This window comes from Candoia aspera, chromosome 3 (genome assembly GCF_035149785.1).
Source record: "Candoia aspera isolate rCanAsp1 chromosome 3, rCanAsp1.hap2, whole genome shotgun sequence".
Classification (NCBI taxonomy): Eukaryota; Metazoa; Chordata; class Lepidosauria; order Squamata; family Boidae; genus Candoia; species Candoia aspera.
The window spans coordinates 182,169,914-182,190,942 of record NC_086155.1 but is presented as its reverse complement, the minus strand read 5'-3'; the positions used below and the strand labels follow the sequence as shown (position 1 = coordinate 182,190,942).

The 21,029-nt window shown below is 38.0% G+C and overlaps 2 protein-coding genes across 2 annotated transcripts in view; one reads left to right on the top strand and one right to left on the bottom strand.

Annotated features, from left to right (window-relative positions):
* Positions 1-21,029, top strand: part of RMDN1 (regulator of microtubule dynamics 1) — a 471,818-nt gene that overhangs the window by 159,689 nt on the left and 291,100 nt on the right. The window lies entirely within an intron of this gene.
* CNBD1 (cyclic nucleotide binding domain containing 1) overlaps positions 1-21,029 on the bottom strand; it is a 159,473-nt gene that overhangs the window by 19,867 nt on the left and 118,577 nt on the right. The window contains exon 11 of the mRNA XM_063299972.1: positions 15,350-15,417. Coding sequence (XP_063156042.1) covers positions 15,350-15,417 — 68 coding nt within the window. The remainder of the gene's footprint in view (positions 1-15,349; positions 15,418-21,029) is intronic.

Sequence of the window (21,029 nt, the reverse complement as noted above, 5' to 3'; positions counted from 1 at the left end):
GAGAGAGAGATGTATAATATTTCATAACTGTTTTAATAAAATGTCATTATTATTCACATACTGAGTGTGTCATCCACTCAGCTCAGATAAATATAATTCTGTACAACTCAACCCAACTCTATATTATTTTATGAGATCAGTTTATTAGCATATTGCTGACAATCATTTTCTTCCCTGTTCATTTTAAATTAGCATTCAAAATATAGTAGAATTCCTTAATTGTAGAGTTGTAGGCTCCACAAAGAAGTGGCTCATTTGTAATATACCTCCATTTAAGACCACCTAAATGAAAAAAAAAAATGCTGTGTTTTTAATCATATTTAATCATTCCTTGCTGTTCAGAAACATCTGCATTTGTGATCAAAGAGCTTTTTGTTAAATCAGAAAATTTTGCTTTTTCTGGGAATGGATTTCCAAAAAACCTCAGATAGATAGATAGACAGACAAACAGACAGAGAATGGCCTGCATGGGGGAGGGGGGAGGGAACTAGCAATCTATTAATACTTTGAAAAAATTAAGCTATAGGAATTTTAGGGCACTTCCACATCATCAGTGTTTCCACTGCTTGATCCCTCAAAACGATCTGTTAGCATTTTTTTCCCTATCAACCTCACAATGCTAACAATAAAAAGAAAATAATTATCACCTTTCTGCATGGTTTCTCAACGAGGGTTCCGTGGAACCCTAGGGTTCCATGAGAGGTCACTAGGGGTTCCCTGGCAGATCACAATTTATTTAAAAAATTATTTTAAATTTGGGCAACTTCACATTAAAGAGGTAAGTTTCATTCTTTATTTTTAGTTTAAGAACACTGTTAATGCATACATACAGGCCCACACATGAAACAAATATAATAATTTTGTAACTTCTGGCCTATATTTGAGCCTGAATGTGCAGGGGCTCCCCGAGGCCTGAAACACATTTCAAGGGTTCCTCCAGGGTCAAAAGGTTGAGAAAGGCTGCCTTACTCCAAAAAGGCACAGGTTCTAGAAAAACTAAAATTCCATCACCCTTACTCCACACAAAATGGACATCAATTGCTTGATTTTTCCTTCCCCACCCCACATTCACTTCCTTCATGTTGTGTGCAATTGTCTAGTTGCATGCTATATACATATACTGTGTATGTATGTATGTGTATGTATGTGTGTGTGTGTGTGTGTGTATTTCCTATGTGGGGAGTTGCGTAGCTATCAGGCCATCTTTTCCCTTGAAAGGCCTGCTACAGTGAGTAAAGTCACACTGAGGCAAGAGTACCCAAAAACAGAAAAAGAGACTGCATACAAACCCCACAAAGCCACAGTAGTCCAAGGAAAATACTGATCTACAGCAGTTTTAAAAATACCATAGCTGGTTGACTGAACTTTTGAATACTGACTATAATGTGAAATCATGAAGAATGGAGTTAGTTTGAACTCATACAGGGTCCTACTACTATGTCCATATATTACTGATTTATCTTTTTGCAAATAATTACTAGAAGTATATAGAGACTATCTGTTCTTCTCTGGAAGCTGCACCTAGAGCTGCAAAAATTGCCTAATTTGCTTAAGATTGTTCCAAAATCAGTTGCCCTTACAAGAAACGGATCATGAAAAATGGAACTCTACTGTCCTATTTTCTTTTTTAATAGAACAGGACATAATCTGCAGATAAATTAGACAAAAGGAAGTGATGAAGCACGCTTGATTTCAGACAAAATGAGGTGCAAAGGTTTTTTAGCCATTTTCTTGAAATATATTTAATTACATTAAACAGAAATATTTAAATATATATTTAAAATATCCATAACTTTTGTTGCTTTTAAGCAGAACAAGCTTAAATTTGCTGGATAGCTAGAGTTAGTTGCAGCAAAATTATTCTTATCATGAAGAATATGTATTCAACATTTCAGAAAGATGTTTTCAGGAGCTTTAGGCAAAGGAAAGAAGTGTTGACAAGGAATACCAACTAGACTTTGCATCACTGATTTTCAGAGATTAAGGGTGATAAGAAGAACAAGATAGTAATACACTTCCTTTTCCATCAATGAAAGCACTTGTTAAGAAGTAAACTAGTTAAGGTAGAACAGAAACCATAGTTGGAGAACTGCTAACAGGCTGAGAAGTTGGAGTGAATGCTAACACAAAAGGAAAGGAAGCTTCTGCAAGGACAATATCTGAAGGCTAAAGGAGACCATATTGAATATCTTATGTTCTATTTTTAAACAAATCCTTTAGCCTTCTGAAAAAGGTACATCAAGGAACTATCACAGTTGGAAGTGTACTGTTCTTCTCCTGTAATCCACGCATTGCTTGTATGTTTTCTTTACCCAGGGAACTGGTACTACAAGGAACTGATTTGGATTAAGGAAACACAGATGTATACACAAGGCAAAAGAGTCAGGACTGGAGCCTTTCACTGATACTCTACCTAAGAACAGACACACAGAGGTACTTGATCACAAGTCTTGTTGCATGGATAATTTGTTCTCCTGTTAATCTTTGCTGAGAATCTCTGTCATGTTGATGTATTCACTTATCAAAGCAGAACTGTTAGTAATGGATGGGAGAGAACAGAGCTTCGTATTCAGCAGCATGAGACCAAGCATGCTTCTTTATTAGAGATAGGAAGGAAACGGGCTGTTAAGGAAATCCCCATCTACAGTCTAGCTGTTGGCAACCACTGCTTAGTCCTTGCTGGTCTGTGAAAATGGCAGAGAAAAGAGGTTAATCCTCTCTTTATTTTTCCTCCCTTGAAGACCTAGCCTAGCTGTTACGCCTTGGAAATTGCTTTTGGCTATTCAGTTTTCACTTGCACAAAACAACTGTGTTGTTCTGCCATCACATTCAGTGGTAATTAATTTGGCAGGGCAAAAATTCTTTTTTGTAATTACAACAGAAATATAGCTGAGGTAAGCATAAACTCATAAGAACACAAAGAGTACTTGATAGGAATCTTGATCCATGCTGTGTCATGGGTCAATTTCTCAACTGTGGCATGAGAATTCTAGTACTATATGCTAAAAATGATGGTTGTACTCTTCAAACCTTCCTGCTGAGAATGAGTCAAATAATCAAGCAGTAAATATTCTCCCTTTTCTTTGATGGGCTTGCTACAGTTAATTCAATATCATTAGGTATGGCAATGGCCACCAATTTAACTTATTTTCAGAAGTAACTAGACAAATTAATGGAGGAAAGATCTATCAATGATTACTACTTTTGGTGGCTGTATACTATATCCTGAATTACATACAACATAGCTGAAACATTAGTTGCTAAAGAGCAACAGTTAAGAAAAGGATCATCTTTATGTACTCATTACAACTTTCCTCAATGCATTTTATTATCCCACACAGAACATTGAATAGTGAACTAGGCAGGCCTTTTGTCATGTTCTTAAGATTACAGAAATAGAAAAAGTAGAAATAGAAATAGATTTTTTTAGATTTCTATTTTTTCTAGAAATAGAAAAACAAAAAGACTACTTTTAATCTAGTTGCCCTTCTTGTTCATGTCCTTCAGCTTTCTCTTCAGTCTATCACTGGTAGCCCTTCAGCCTATCTCCCATCCTGCTGGGTCACACACTCTGGGCATACCACAGGTCCCTTCTTTGAAGTAGTGCTATCTAATGGGACCTGTGTCATGTGCCTTCTCTGTTGCTTTGTCTGCCCCTTGGAAAGAGCTTCCTCCCTGAGATCCAGGAAGTTCCAACCCTCTTAGTCTTTTGTAGAGCTGGGGAGACTTGGCTTTTCTCCCATGCACTAAACTAGGATGGTAATTGAGCTTGTCCCATTGGGAGATTGTTGTTCCTCCCCTAGCTATGTGTATGTCTATGACTGTGCTTTATTAAGGACGATTTATATTACTTATCTTCAGCAAAGGATCGTTACCTTGTTGTGGTGCTGGAGCTTGAGCACCTCAATGATGCCATGAGCTAAACCGTGAAGGGCCACCCAAGATCGGAAGGTCATGACAGAGAGGTCAGACTAAATGCAATCCCTGGGGAAGGTAATGGCAACCCACCCCAGTATTCTTGCCGTGAAAACTAAATGGATCAGTACAACCAGAGATGTGTCGGTATACCATCGAAAGATGAGACCCCCAGGTCGGAAGATGGTCAAAATGCTACTGGGGAGGAACAGAGGATGAGTCCAACTAGCCCCAGACGTGATGACGCAGCTAGCTCAAAGCCGAAAGGACAGCTAGCGGCCGATGGTGCTGGTGGTGAATGGCGAATCCGATGTTCTAAGGATCAACATGCCATTGGAACCTGGAATGTAAGATCTATGAGCCAGGGCAAATTGGATGTGGTTATTGGTGACATGTCAAGATTAAAGATAGACATTTTGGGCATCAGTGAACTGAAATGGACTGGAATGGGCCACTTCACATCAAATGACCACCAGATCTACTACTGTGGACAAGAGGACCACAGAAGAAATGAAGTAGCCTTCATAAGTAATAGTAAAGTGGCTAAAGCAGTGCTTGGATACAATCCCAAAAATGATAGAATGATCTCAATTCGAATTCAGGGCAAACCATCTAACATCACAGTGATCCAAATATACGCCCCAACCACAGATGCTGAAGAAGCTGAAGAAGAGCAGTTCTATGAGGATCTGCAGCACCTACTGGACAACACACCTAAAAGAGATGTTATTTTCATCACAGGAGACTGGAATGCTAAGGTGGGCAGTCAAATGACACCTGGAATTACAGGTAAGCATGGCCTGGGAGAACAAAACGAAGCAGGACATAGGCTGATAGAATTTTGCCAAGACAACTAACTCTGCATAACAAACACTCTCTTCCAACAACCTAAGAGACGGCTTCATACATGGACTTCACCAGATGGACAACACCGAAATCAGATTGACTACATCCTTTGCAGCCAAAGGTGGCAGACATGTATACAGTCGGTAAAAACAAGACCTGGAGCTGGCTGTAGTTCAGATCACGGACTTCTTATTGCACAATTATATGGATAATGGAAAAGGCCAGGGAGTTTCAGAAAAACATCTATTTCTGTTTTATTGACTATTCTAAAGCCTTTGACTGTGTGGACCATAACAAATTGTGGCAAGTTCTTAGTGGTATGGGGATACCAAGTCATCTTGTATGCCTCCTGAAGAATCTGTATAATGACCAAGTAGCAACAGTAAGAACAGACCACGGAACAACAGACTGGTTTAAGATTGGGAAAGGAGTACAGCAGAGCTGTATACTCTCACCCTACCTATTCAACTTGTACGCAGAACACATCATGTGACATGCTGGGCTTGAGGAATCCAAGGCTGGAGTTAAAATCGCTGGAGGAAACCTTAACAATCTCAGATATGCAGATGATACCACTTTGATGGCTGAAAGCGAAGAGGAACTGAGGAGCCTTATGATGAAGGTGAAAGAAGCAAGTGCAAAAACTGGCTTGCAGCTAAACCTCAAAAAAACCAAGATTATGGCAACCAGCTTGATTGATAACTGGCAAATAGAGGGAGAAAATGTAGAAGCAGTGAAAGACTTTGTATTTCTAGGTGCGAAGATTACTGCAGATGCTGACTGCAGTCAGGAAATCAGAAGACATTTAATCCTTGGAAGAAGAGCAATGACAAATCTTGATAAAATAGTTAAGAGCAGAGACATCACACTGACAACAAAGGTCTGCATAGTTAAAGCAATGGTGTTCCCCGTAGTAACATATGGCTGCAAGAGCTGGACCATAAGGAAGGCTGAGAGAAGGAAGATCGATGCTTTTGAACTGTGGTGTTGGAGGAAAATTCTGAGAGTGCCTCAGACCTCAAGAAGATCAAACCAGTCCATACTGCAAGAAATAAAGCCAGACTGCTCACTTGAGGGAATGATATTAAAGGCAAAACTGAAATACTGTGGCCACATAATGAGAAGACAGGACTCCCTGGAGAAGATGCTGATGCTAGGGAGAGTGGAAGGCAAAAGGAAGAGGGGCTGACCAAGGGCAAGGTGGATGGATGATATTCTAGAGGTGACGGACCCGTCCCTGGGGGAGCTGGGGGTGTTGACGACCAACAGGAAGCTCTTGCGTGGGCTGGTCCATGAAGTCACGAAGAGTCGGAAGCGACTAAACAAATAAACAACAATATTACTTATACTTTTATTGATGTATGTACACCACCCAGATTCATAAACTATGAATTGGGAGGCTTTATAAATTTCTTAAATAAATGCATTTCTTAAATAAAGAACCTCCGTGAGTGTTAGTAAGCTGAAATGTTACACTTAGAAGTAGACATTAGTAAGTCCCCTTCAATTGTTACGTGAGGACTCTATCCAGGGTAAGTAAGAATGGGAACAAGCACAGTAGCCTGACATCCCTGCTCTGTCATATGTAGAAGGTGATAATATGTAGAGAAAAGTAATTACCTATTGGAGACTCTTTTTTGGGATTTCCAATGTCATGAGTACTGATGGCGAGCAGGAGGGGGGTCCTATCCAGGGGGGAAAACGCACGCATAGTACTGAGGAATTAAGCAGCCATTCAAAAGACACAGATCAGACCCTCCTTAACTTTCGGGGTTTATCTGTCTGGGTTTTTCCCACACTTCTTCAGTTTGTTAGGATTCTGTTTAATGTAGCAGTAATAAACACTAGAGACCTACTCCTCGTCTCAGCATGAATTCTGACTGTTAGGACATCAAGCTTTGGAAAATCAGGGTTCAAAAGGGGGTAGAAGGCTCTCTCCTATTCATTTTGTGTAGACATTACAAACCAATAGTAACTAGAGTAGGCTTACTTTCCTCAGAGTATAATCTCTAGTAACTAGGTATATAGTTGCAGCTACCCATTAGATAACTCTTTTAGATTTGGTTATCAGCTTTTTTTAAAAAAAAATCTAACTTCCTATAGGTGTTTATGTTTTATGATGAAGTTTTCAAAGAAGTATTTGCTTCTTTGTGTATAAACGATTGAAAAGGAGGATATACCGTATAGTGACTTATGTCGAGATGGCATTTTGATAGCTACAGTCCTGGTCAGCATTATCACAAAGGATTATAAACACCAAGCTACTGCTAGAAAAAGTTTGCTGGTTCCTAGGACCACTTATCTAGCTAACAAATTACTTCCTAGTGGCAATTGCTTACAGACAGCTAATTAATACTGTATACAGCAACCTATACTTCTATAAATATCATCAAGGGACACTTTGTCATCTGAAAGTACACTTGGCTTCTAAACATCCCAGAGAACCCTCTTTCCTAGAAACTAGGAAACCTAAGTAATTAGCAAATGTCAAAGAAAGGAAAATAATTTTGTATCTATTGAAACTAAACATGACTTCCATTTAATATCTAAAATAATATATTCAACTCATGCTAAAAAGCAGAATTAATCCTTATTTAGGCTAGAGTAAAAATAGGGATGAACAGGTTTACAAAATGTGTATCAGATTAATTTTCTCTTTTGCTACTATTAAATGATGAATTTTATTCATTTATTTCCATACAAGTCTGATACTAAAGTTTTCAAAAATCCTGTTCTCCCAAAGTCCTGGATTACAATTCTTATGATCCCTGGGCAACAAGGTAACAAGATTTTTTTTTCCCATGATTTACAAAACATGTTTTCACACATTGTGCTAAGCAAAACAAGCCATACAATGGTTCTCTTACATGTACACCCACACTTCTATCTTAAAAACACTCAGATTCTAGAAATGCGGATTGGCCTCACTTGCATCTAATTATGGTACTGACATCCCCCAGCAACATCATTTGGCTTCCATCTTGTCCCCTGCTCATGATCAAGACAGGTTTAAATCATCCATTGCTGTACCAATGTTAAAGTAGCATTTCCCCCTTTATTCTAACATTGCCAAGGGCAGCTCCAAAGCATATAAAATCTGTTCACCCATTACTTTGGAGAGAATTCAGGTGACTCCAGTGTCTTGAAATGGGAAGTAGAGAGAGGATATGCATCAGCAGAGGTGGCCACAAATCTCATGCCAGTGCCGTTTTCTATTGACTCAGGGATGGGTGTTTAGCACTTCAATTCACAGCTAACTCCCACTAAACTACCATGAAATGTTCAGAGTTAAAAATGTGCCATATATTGAGAGCAACTAAAATGTTGAAAAATTAAAATGTTAAGTTACAGTAAATTAAAATGTTAAAATGTTAAAATCTATTGACAGCAATTAAAATTTAGTAATTAAAATGTTAAAAGCTTTACCTAGATCTAAGCCCAATCAGTAGCTCTCAGGCTAAGATGCTGCAATGATAAAAGGGGGTGGGGGGAGGGCACAGATGCAGTATTGTAAACTTGGAAGAAAGAGAAGGCAAAAATAATTACTATTACATTAGAACTAAGCCAAAATAATGTTGTATTCTTGCACACATCTCAACTATCATTTCCATTTGTTATAGTTCTTGTGGCAAATAATAGTTTCCAATGTTGTTCCAAATTTGAATCAAGCCAAACAAGTAACTACAATTATCCGTAATGGAAATACAGGATCCAGTAATTCATACTGAAGTTGTTTCAAAGTGGATGATCAATGTTTTGTTTATTCATTTTTTTAAAAAAAAAGAATGCTATTTCATCTTCTGTTCAAGAAATATTAAAAGATCTTAACTGGATGAGAAAGTTAAGTGTGTGCACTTGTGTTTCCAGTTTATGCTAAATGTACCTTCTATCTTGATAATAGGAAGGAAAGCAGAAAGGGTCATTTTATCCCACAGCTAGAATACTGGACTATTAACTTTCTTTTCTGTCACCATGGCAACATCAGAGGATGAGAGAATGGTTTGCTTCAGTTTTTCCTCCTAATCCTTGTTGCTCCCCACCCTCCTTCACAGCTTTACACTAAATAATCTAATATTTGAATTTCCTAACCATAATGGACTGCCTGTTGGGTTCTGTTGCTAAAATATTTATTTGGAAGTCAGTTCCACTGAAACAATTACTACAACCTAACACATACAGTGACATACTCAAGCTCATTAATGTCAACAGCCAACACTGTGCCAGATTGTTGGATTGTGGCCAATTTGTTTAAAGTGATGGGTTGTCACTCAAATGACATTTGTGATCATATTAAAATCAGAAGGAACATGCTTTTCTGCCAAGAGGAAGCTAAGGCCAAGAGTCAATTCATTTTGGTTGAGTACCATGCTCACATGCACTGTTTATTTTAGGAATGATGTAGTTCTCATCAAAAGAACGAATATAGGTATAGGTAGTCCTTTGGGTTCAAAGAAGACACAGTGTTTTGCAGTTCATCTATGGACACGGAAGTGGCTCTGCAGTCCCAGTCTGGAAGCACAGAGTCTAGCACAATGGGGAAACTAGAAGTCCATTGTTGTAATAACTGTGGGTGTTATTCTGTGATGCTGCTCACAGTTTTCTATCAGTATTTGGGGGTGCCTGTCTTCAAAGCCAGCGGAGGCTTCACAGCACAGGGCTCGCCAATGGGTTCTGTCAGCAGCTGCAGCTTCTAGTTCCCTTGGCTGGATGTCACAGTGGTATAGGGTTTCCTTCACAGAGTCTTTGTCCTTCACAGCATCGAGGTCGCTTCTCAGTCTCCAGTACTCCATAGAGCAGCTGGAGAGGCATACGAAATGCTGTATCATTTTGCAGTAACAATGTTTTAAGGTGTCTTCATTCATTACAAGAATACCCTACCCACCCTCACTCCAAAAAGCTATTGGCACCAATAATATATTCAACTTGCAAGAGAAGATTTTTAAAATGCTAAAGTACCATAACTTGTTATCTTTACTTCAGAATGGATTAGCATTAGCATGCGAAACAAGTAATAAAGCCATTAGTACTGGGAGATTGCTGTTTTGTTTTTATTTGGTTTTGCATAAGCAGTGCCATCAATATCTATTTATTTAGTGTAACTTTATTCAATTAAATAAGGTTTACTTCTAAGTAAGTGGATAAAGGACTGCAGCCCATATTATTCAACATTCTGTTAGAGTGCTTAGGAATGTGCTAATTATAAAGAAGACTTACTGGAATTTGCAAATACATCTAATTAAAGTCAAAGTTTATCTGGGAACAGTGGTTTTCCACTTTGAATAATACTGTGAAAGTTCTCATTATGGTGGAAAATGAATTCCAATTCAATAGTTTGGCTGATTAGTTACAAAGAGTAGTGTGGAGTATGTTATAAATATTCATATACACTACAGCTATATTTAGTGGGTTCCCTTAGAATAGATTTATGTTTGAAACTTCCTGAGCACTGAAAAAGGACCATTTCCTCATAACTTGTCATGTAATCCACCATTTAAAAGTTCTGTAATAAAAATAATATTTCCAGAGCGACTAGATTGAAGACAAGGGAAAATATATGAATTAAGGGGAAAGTACATTGTCTGGTGCTGGCAGTAGCATAGACACAATAAGATCAAGGAATTACAGTCTTGTTTCCAGGAAAAGATACAATATTATATTCCCAGAGTGAACATACATCATATACATTCTACCCTATCATGAAACATAAGGAAAAATCTAGGTGAGAAAACTGATCTCTATCCAGGATATAGAAAGAATGCTGTAAGTCTAGCTTTGGCCTACACTAGCAGAAGAAATGCCAGAAGATAGTGCAAATGAGAAGATAGAATAAAAGAGTGCAAGATACATCCCTACATGTAATAGGTCCCATAGGCCCAAGAGCCTTAATAAGAGATTAAGGTAATATCTATTTATCTAATTCACATTTCCCAAACCAGTCTACAAAGCAGAACACATTTATCTGTTGATGTTAACACTTTCTGAATTTTGCGATATAGTTTTCTGCCCTTGCTCATATACCTTTAAGACAAAGTACATGCAGAAATGTGCTAATTGGTGAGAGATTATACTAGCAAATATGGTTGGAAAAATGCATATTTCAGAGAGAATGTAAACAAAATTTATATGGTACAGAAAAGAAATGAGAACAGATTTCTAATGCAGAGAGAGAGAAAAATGGACCAGAAGAAATTGAATTTGAAATAACTCAAGGTTTGAAATAACGAGAAACTCGAACTGGCAGATTTGTTGAACCCTGGATGTGATCAAGCTTAACAACTGAGGAAATCACTGTTTCTAAAACTTGTTAGTTTCTCATGCATTCAGCCATATATCCATTCTGTTTTATTCCTCTACAAATCTGTAAATTTTTGAAAAATCCAACAAAAATTCAAAGTGAAATGCAGACTTTAAATACCTGTTGTATATGTTTTTAATTAATAAAACATGCATTTATAAGTGATGGTTTGCATTTCTTTATCTTTTACAACATGAAGAATTTCATCCAGTTGTATTCATCCATTATCTCTTCAGTTATACAGACTGCCCCTTTTTCCTGTACCTTCTAAATTCCCAATTCAAGAACGGATTAAAGGGTGTGGAAAGAATGCAGAAGAGAGAAGATTCATCTTCTATGAATGAAAGTCTATCCTTAATGATGTTTCATACAGCATACATATGTTCAAGTATCTATAGCTCAAGTTTGGTTCAAGGATGTATATGTTCAAAGTATTCATAGCTAATTAAATACATGCATTTTGGGAGAAAATATAAACAGCTTTTAGTAAGTTTTTGGAGCTGAGAAATTTGGAAAAGAGCAAAAAAGTTTAGTTTGAATCAGTACTTAAGTCAAAAAGATTCAAAACATGTCAGCATGCACTACAATTTACAGGCTGAAATTTATTTATCAATTTATTCAATTAATTTTTATGGCTGCCAATCTCAACAAGTGACTCTGGGCAGCAAACAACATTAAAATAAAGTAAAAAGAATTGCAATAAAACAAGAAATTAAAATACATAGCAGCTGAGAAAATATAATATCCCATAATCACTAATACATCCTTGAAACGGGTCTATGCACATATTTGGGGACCTAGACCTGGGCACAGAACCAGGTCTTTAGGGCCTTATGAAAGGCCAGCAGGGTTGGGGCCATCCTGATCTCTGGAGGGAGAATGTTCCATTGGGTGGGCACTAAGAAAAGGCACATCTTCTAGACCCTGCCAACTGGCATTCTTTAGCCAACAGGACCCAAAGCATGCCCATCCTGCCTGGCCAGATTGGATAGGTAGAAACAACTGGGGAGAGATGGTCCCTCAAGTTACCCAGTCCAAGCCATGAAGGGCTTTAAAGGTGACAACCAGCACCTTGAATTACACCCAGAAGCACACTGGCAACCAGTGCAGTTCATGGAGTGTTACATGTTCCAAATAACCAATGTTTGAAATCCTCAAATATCCTTAGAAGGCAATTTAAATGTAGACTCTGGACTGAAAAAGGAAGTTTGCCCTGGGTTGGCTTTCTTTTTGACTCCTTAGAAAGACCAGAAAATAGCATTTAGTATGAATCCAAAATTTCTTTCTTGAGACCCTGAAAAGAGTTACTGCAGGGAGAAGTAACTGCATCTCCTCCAGATGTTTTGAGTAACTATTCCCAAAACCATGGCCATTGACCATCTGGCTGGCCTCATGACAGTTATAGTTCAAGATATCTGGAGAGGAGCACAGTACCTGTCCCTGAATTAGTGTGTATTTTCTTATTTCTATCCCTTCAAAATGAAGAACACTTATAAAGCTACTGTTTTAGAGGAGATTTTTATTTTATTTTTATTTTATTTTAACTCAAAAGTTGATATTCTTCTGCATATTCACAGAATCTTTGAGTAAGTAAAAACTGGTGCCATATAATAACATGTTCCCATTTTGCACCCTCCAAACTGACAGATACTTGATGAACTCAGTTCACTAATAAAGGGAGTCATTATGTTTATTTTCCTCAACAATTTTAAATGTGTACATAATTTCAAGAATATATCACTGTTACAGTCTGGGATATGTCAAGATTCATGTAAAGCCAAATAAAATATCCTCCACCCTGCTTCATAGTTTGACAAGTCCAAAACACATCCTACACATAGCAGCTGAATGCGCTGAATTCATTACAGTTCTTCAGCATGTTGAAAAACAGATTCATCAGTTCCAGGGTATTCTTGATAAGACTTTTTTAGGCATTCAAAAGACCAGAATGCAGAACACAAAACATAGACTATTTTATTTATTTATTTAAAACATTTATATAGCTGCCCTTCTTATTGCGAACTCTGTTATAGAAGAGTTCAGGCTTGTTCTACACGATAAATACTATGATAAATGAAAATTGCTTGCTTAACTACAAAACATTACATTTTTACCATATTGAATTATACAGGATTTAAGTAGACGATGAATATTTGATGGTTTGGAAGTTGTGGGAACTTCATAAAATGGAACTTAAAACATTTGTAGTCTCTGCAGCAAAATTAGGTAAAGGTAAAGGTTTCCCTTGACATTAAATCCAGTCATGTCCGAGTCTAGGGGGCGGTGCTCATCTCCGTTTCAAAGCCAAAGAGCCAGCGTTTGTCCATAGACACTTCCTCCGTGGTCACGTGGCCGGCGTGACTAAACGGAACGCCGTTACCTGCCCGCCGAAGCAGTGCCTATTAATCTACTCACATTGGCATGTTTTCGAACTGCTAGATTGGCAGAAGCTGGGACTAGCAATGGGAGCTCACCCCGTCATGCGGATTCGAACTGCCGACCTTCCGATCGGCAAGCTCAGCAGCTCAGCTTTTTACTTAAGAACAGAAGCTCTGCTGGATTAGATCAAAAGTCTACCTAGATCAGCTTTTTGTTTCTACAGTGGCCTTAATCAGATGACTGTAGAAATCCTGTTTGTTGTTTTCTGGATTTTTTGTTTGTTTGTTATTTTGGTGCCTTTGAGTCAGTCTTGACTAGTCCCTGCAGTTTTCCTGGCAAGGTTTTTCGGAAGTGGCTTGCCATTGCCTGCTTCCTAGGGCTGAGAGAGAGGGCTGGCCCAAGGTTGCCCAGCTGGCTTCATGCCTAAGGCAGGACTAGAACTCACTGTCTCCCACTTTCTAGCCTGATGCCTCAACCACTACACCAGACTGGCTCTCAAGATACTTGAGATTCTAGTATTTCAGTATAATTTATTTCAAGATACTTAAGATACTAGTATTTCAAGATACTTTTCTAGATACTAGTATTTAATTGATATCCAGAGGCATGGTATCTTTGTTCTTGACAGTAAAATAAAATTGTTGTGATAAGGCGCTTTGGTCATTTCATGATCCATTCATTTATTTAACTTTCTCTTTAAAATCCTCTGTGTTGGGGGAAGGAGCATAATCCCTGTTAAAATATGCCAGTTTATCCCAATCTGGTGTTTTCTACAGTATGTGCTGGGTAAGGAAGTATTTCCTCTTGGTTGATATAATTTTTTTTACTATTCAGCTTAATTGGATGCTCCTTAATAAAATGTTACCACTCTATCACTTATTAGTGTCAACTGGCAACCCCTCCTCCCCCCAGATCTATCCATTTTCCCATCCCTCCATAGTTTTATACATAAATCAGCCCCATATCCCCTACCTTGGCTTTTTTCTAATCAAATAACCCCAAACGTCATTACATTTTCTTGGACTGAATTGTTCTACCCTGTCTTGGTCTTCATTGCCCTTTTTCATTGTTCCTCCTTCCTTCCTTGGCTAGCCTGCTGTGCCATCCCATTGGCACTTTGTAGAGATGTTCTAGGTTGCCTCTGCCATGTCTTCTTTCTTCCTAGCTACTTCCAGTTTGCCATGCAGTTTTACTGCTCTTCACTTCTTCTTCTTTTTGTCTCTCAATCTCGTTCTTTTTCAAACTGAATCAACAGCCTCAGCTCCTGTTAGATTCACCTATCCCTTTCAGATATTTTCCCTTTAAAATTTATCTGTACTTCTTGAATAGTTGGAATTAGGACTACCACATCTGGGCTCCAAAACTCCAGATGACCACTAGATAGCAGCACAGAAGTAAATAAAACTCAAAAATGTTGCTGCCTTATGATAGGATTCTGAAGTTTTGCAGCTCAGGTCTGGAAGCCCTATTGAAATCCCTCAAACGTTCTCTGTTCTACAGGTACTGTTTTGGCTACATAACTCTCTTAAGGATTAGCATTTGGAGAATCATTTCACTATTAGTGTATCAATTACATGAGGGACCAAAAGCATCTCAGGAAAACTGAATCTGGTAATCTTCTGACATATTTGGGGTTGAATTCAAGCCCTGGGTTAGAGTGCATGGTAGTTCCTGTGTGCTTGATTACCTTTTCATGGTTGAAATTGTATTTAAACTGTATTTTATGGCTGTTTTTATTGTATGCCACCTAGAGTTGTTGTAGAGGTGAATGGCCTTGTAAATGTTTAAATAAAATAAAATAAAAAATAATCTTAAACATATAACAATTGTCTCTAATTTTTTTTTTCCATCATGTTTCTGGACTGTGGCATTCTTTATCTTCCTTTTTTTAAATTTCAAACATATCTTACTTACGTATGAGATATTTTCAAATGATGGTTGTACTATTTGTAGAAGGAGCATCTGTATCACTGGATCTAAGGCTGCAATGCAAAGAAAAGAAAAGAAATATCCAATATTATTTTGTAATAAAGCTGGAGGGAGAAACAGAACTGAGTATTTCCAAAATAATATAGCTACTGAAGAAAAATAAATGTTAACAGCAGGGCTATCGTTAGATTTGCTCTGGATGGAGTTTCACTTTTATTTTTTGTTTTCTTTGGTTTATGTTTTGGTTTACACTTTTAAACAGGACACATCTCCATTTTGTGTAGAAAACTTTTTTTTTTTTTTACTTACATTAGGTTCTATATTGAAAAAGAAATTAAACAGCTAAGTAAACCAAAGTGTACATGTGGTCAAGTAAAGTCTCCTAAGAAACCTCTACCTTTCAAGAAAATAAAAAACAATTTTTCCAGTTCTGCAATTGTAATTAGAGTTATGCCTAGACTTCCTGGGATTAATCAGTGTGATGTTTCTCAATCACATTGCCCAGGAAAGGGACAGTGGCAACCAACCAAGATTTGTTTTATCTTCTAGATTGCCTGCCTCAGCCTGAATACTGTCTCTTTCCTGCTTTGCACACAGTATGGAATCAACTGCAACATATAGTTGCTGCAATATGCAGGTTGTCTACCAAAATGGCAATCAGATTAAAAAGACTAATTAGGAACTGGGTGTGTATACCATCATCAACAACATGTAAAACAATGTGGCCTAGTGGTTCAGATGTTATATTAAGACGGGGAATTGGCACTAAACCATGGAGATGATTCAGCATATAATTCTATCCCAGCCTGGCCTACTTTACAGGCTTCTTGAGAGGATAAAGAAAATGCAACCAAGTATGGGCTTTTGAAGGAAGGCCAAGGTTCATATCACTGAGCACCCCACTGCTAGGGTCTGGACCATCTCTTTGGCTTATTTTTAAAGTCGTAATTAGAAGATTTTTTTTTTCCTGTTGGCCTCCGCTGCAGAGCATCTTTGCTTGTAATTCAAAGTACTGATAGCTAGATTTGTGAAGCTGTGAGTCATTATTTCCAGCTTGTCTCTAAGTTTTAGTTGGGGGTAAAGGTTTCCCTTGATGTAAAGTCCAGTCGAGTCCGACTCTAGGGGGCGGTGCTCATCTCCGTTTCTAAGCCTTGGAGCCGGCGTTGTCCGTAAGGACCTGTCCGTGGTCATGTGGCTGGCATGACGACATGGAACGCCGTTACCTTCCCGCCGAAGCGGTACCTATTGATCTACTCACATTTGCATGTTTTCGAACTGCTAGGTGGGCAGGAGCTGGGACGAGCAACGGGAGCTCACCCCGCCGTGCGGTTTCGAACCGCCGACCTTCCGATCGGCAAGCTCAGCAGCGCAGCGGTTTAACCCGCTGCGCCACCGCATCCCTTAAGTTTTAGTTACTTGCATTTTTTACCAAAGTAACATACTAGGAAAAGTCAACTATTTTGTTTTCCTATATTGACAACTGCAACGACATGTCAGACATAGTATCTCTGTATATAAGACAGGAGAAGCATATAACAATGACTATTAAATATTCAAACCTGAGATAATGAAAAGAGAATAATAATGAGCATTTATATAGGCAGTACAAGGAATAAAAGGGAAGGAGGGAATAAGCAGTAATTAAAGTCAAAGGCCCAAAGAATAATGGGCAAAGAACACAGCTGCTGCAGTTTAACAACTTAGCAACATAATAATAAGTATGGGCTTTGGGGTCCAGAATCCAGATTGTTAATTACTAAAGCTCCCGTTTATGTAACATGCTTAATATCTGAACATAGATAATAGAAAAGGACTGATAACCTGCTGTTTTTGAACTTTTGAGCGACATCTGGACTCTTTAGAAAACCAGGGGCAAGCTTCAGCAATAAAAAACTTGAAAAGTAATTGCAGCAAATGATTGCTCCAACTAACTGATTTCAGACAGAATATGTCCACCTATCTAAATCATAAGCATTAAAATTGTTAGAATTTGTATTAGGTGTATAATAAATAGGGTTTTCTTTGGTTATAAAATGGTTTTATTGCATATTGTTTTAATTGGTTGAATTCCCTACTTTGTGACTGTTTTATGAATAAAATAAAAACGGATGAGGAATTCTATAAATTATAGAAGTTCTGATGTTAGTTTTTGACTTCTTGCATCCAGTTGATTCTTTATATATGCAGTGCTCCATAATAGTATGTATTTATCACAATAGCAAATTGTAAACTCAGAGGAGGATCTAATATATATGCCCTAAAAGGTAAGTTCCATTGAGTTCATTAGGACCTACTCCCAAGTGTGGCAACCACATTTTACCTGCAAAGTCTGGATGACAGTTCTCCATAGCCCAGATCTGGCAGCCCTAATTTCCAGGTAAATGTATGCAAGGCATCAACTTTATTACATTTCACTCTTTGTATATGTGGGTATTGCCTTCGAGTCAGTCTTGACTGTTGGCAGTTGTCTGGACAAGGGCCTGCAGTTCTCTTGGCAAGGTTTTTTGGAAGTGGTTTGCCATTGTCTCCTTCTTAGGGCGGATAGAAAGTTACTGGCCCAAGGTCACCCAGATGGCTTTGTGCCTAAGGCAGGACTAGAGGTTATAGACTCTAGTCCATAATCTATCTACCTACCTACCTACCTATTTGGCAAGTAGCTGGCATTGTGTACAGGAACATCTGCACAGTGTACGAGCTAGACCCTCCCAAGCCCCGATGGGAGATTCCACAGAAGGTTGTGGAGAATAACAGGGCTAAAATCCTGTGGGACTTCCAGATCCAAATGGACAGGCAGGTACTGGCCAATTAACCAGACATCGGGGTAGTAGACAAGGACCAGAAGACAGCAGTGGTGATAGATGTAGCAGTGCCAAGTGACAGCAACATCAGGAAGGAGTATGAGAAGCTGGAGAAGTACCAGGGCCTGAAGGAGGAATTAAAGAGGATGTGGAAAGTGAAGGCCAAGGTGGTCTCAGTGGTGGCAAGAGCACTTGGGTCTATGACTCCTAAGCTGGGAGAGTGGCTCCAACAGATACCAGGAACAACATCACAACATCAGAGCTCTCTGTCCAGAAGAGTGCAGTGCTAGGAACAGCTAAGATACTGCACAGAACCCTCAAACTCCCAGGCCTCTGGTAGAGGATCTGAAGTTGAGGAAGACACATGCCACCCATAGGGATGAGAAGGGAATTTTATACATACATACATACAGTCTCTAAAGCTATTTAGACTGAAAAATATATTGTGATACTGTGCACCTCTAACAGCTCTGTGAAGATTATTCTGTGTCTTACTCCTCTGGTGATTGAAATTTCTTCCAATTTCTAACCAGACCTTGCTTACACTGTTTGTTCTTAGTTATATTATTTCCTATTACTGTTTTCAATCACTCTCATCTACTTAGGTCTCTAAAACAAAAATGCAGGAGATCAGTCAAACTTATATCATGTTTCAAATGATTGGTGAACTGTGAAATACAACTTTTGTTTAATCATCACAATCCACATAGCCACATACCTTCAATAATAGCCCATAATTCCCTCCATAGGCACCTCCAAGAACTGAGGGAGCCATAAAAATATACATACAAATTATGTAAATATGTAACATTTTGGATCTACTGAAAAAGCATTCTCATTTCACCATCAGTGTGTGCTGTTATTCTCTCCCTTCAAAATACTTTAATTGTTCTAAACTTTTTGAAATATTAAATATTAAATGCAAATACTTTCATTTAAACTAACATACTGAAATGCATATTTACACAGCGTATATAGTTCTGATACAAATATTTTAATAGTGCTGCATTTGAAAGATAAATAGTATTTTTTTTTCTTTTCAATGAGTGTTATTTATACCCTTTGTATCCTTTTTTCCTGATTTAATCATGGATGATTCACAGATAGGTGATACATGCAAGCATAATATAAGTAAATGACAAAACTTGCATTGCAACATCACAACATATAGTCTGCCCCTTTTGTACATATGTTGCAACATTGCACATGTGTACTTTAAATGAACAGCTTGTTTGACCCAAGACATTTTACTATCTGAGATGAGTCCCCTTTCCATTCCACATATAAACACATAGCTGCAGCCATAGTTGGGTATTTCTTCAGCTTTGACCAGGAAACAATATTTTACAACATCTGGAGGCATCAAATAAGTTAAAGAACAGTGTTGGCTGCATGGTACACTGCTTTCTTCTTCTGCATTATGCTGTAACTTAAAATCTGCCATCTGATTCCTAGAATTTGCACCAAATGCAAAAATGTAATGCTTCAAGGCTGGGAACTACCAGAGAGGATTCTCTGATAAAGTCTAAGTAAAGTCTAATAAGTTCCACTGAATTCAGCTGGAATTCTCTGCTGCCTTGCATAAAACTCTCTGGCAGAAGGCAATCAAAGACTTCAATGATTTTTGGTTACTTCCTTTTCTTGTAGTTGTATGTGTGCCCCAAAACTCTGATTTAGCTTGCTCAACTAGATGCCTGAATCCCGGCTTTTTTCTTGTATGTAAGATGTATTTTTTCCTTGCATACAGTATGTATAGCACTGCCAGACTCTGACTATGCAGGCTGCTGTCATTATGTTCTAAGTGTCTCCTGTATTTGTTAAATGATGTCTGTTGCTAGCAAATCCACCCAGCTCTTAGAGAAGCCACCAGCTTTGAGGAAGAGAATTCAAAAGAGCATGAAAAAGGGAAGGAAAGAATACAACATTTCCTTGCAGCATAGAACCCACAGATCAATATTCTGCCATATCTCTTTTTTCTCAATTCCAGGCAAAACTCCTTCTCTCAAAGTTATGATGACCATTTTTCAGCAGGTATTTAATAAACTGAAAGGGTCTTCACTGACCATTTACAACTGTGCTAGATGGCAAAATATCTCTTTATTAGAAACTGACCCCCAAAAATCAGTGTCTACAAACTGGAAAAGAAAAAGAGCTGACAGTTTTGATAGTTTGCCTTAGCCACTTATTTTCATCTTATTAAGTGCTATGTGTCTACACAATGTGGAAACAGAACATCTAAATAAACAAGTGTTATGCCTGCATAAAATGTTTGATATTTCATCCTTCACCCAACGGCAGCCATTTTCTTCCCAATTTGGCTTTCTTCATCAACCTCAGCTGCTACACTAGCAACCACAAATCAATGTATTGATGCTATGGCAACAGCATTGTAAGCAAAATGACCTCTTAAATGAGCAACTGGTTAAGCCCTTATTTCTTCCAGGTTCATCTCCCACCAATGTGCTGATTTTTTTTTTGTAATGCTTGAGTTGTTTATCAAAACCAGCCATCTTGTTAATGTTATGTTACATTGCACCTAATGAATAGAGTTTCGATAAACTGTTTTGAATTTCATGGGAACTGAAAGCAGCCTATAATAAAACATATTTAAGGCTGCAATCTTTCGTAAGTTTTCAGGGTATCTTATTTTTCTTTATTGAATTAAAATTGAATTAAAAATTGAATTAAAATGCTAGGATTTGGAATAAAAAATTTGAACCATATTTCTGTAATACTGTTGATCACATAATAATGCTATAAATCACACTATTACAGCATATACATAGGTGGGGCATCCAGTGAATAAAAAGTAAAAGAAAAAATGACTCTGCAAACTGTAATATGTACATTTAGATGGAGATGGGAAA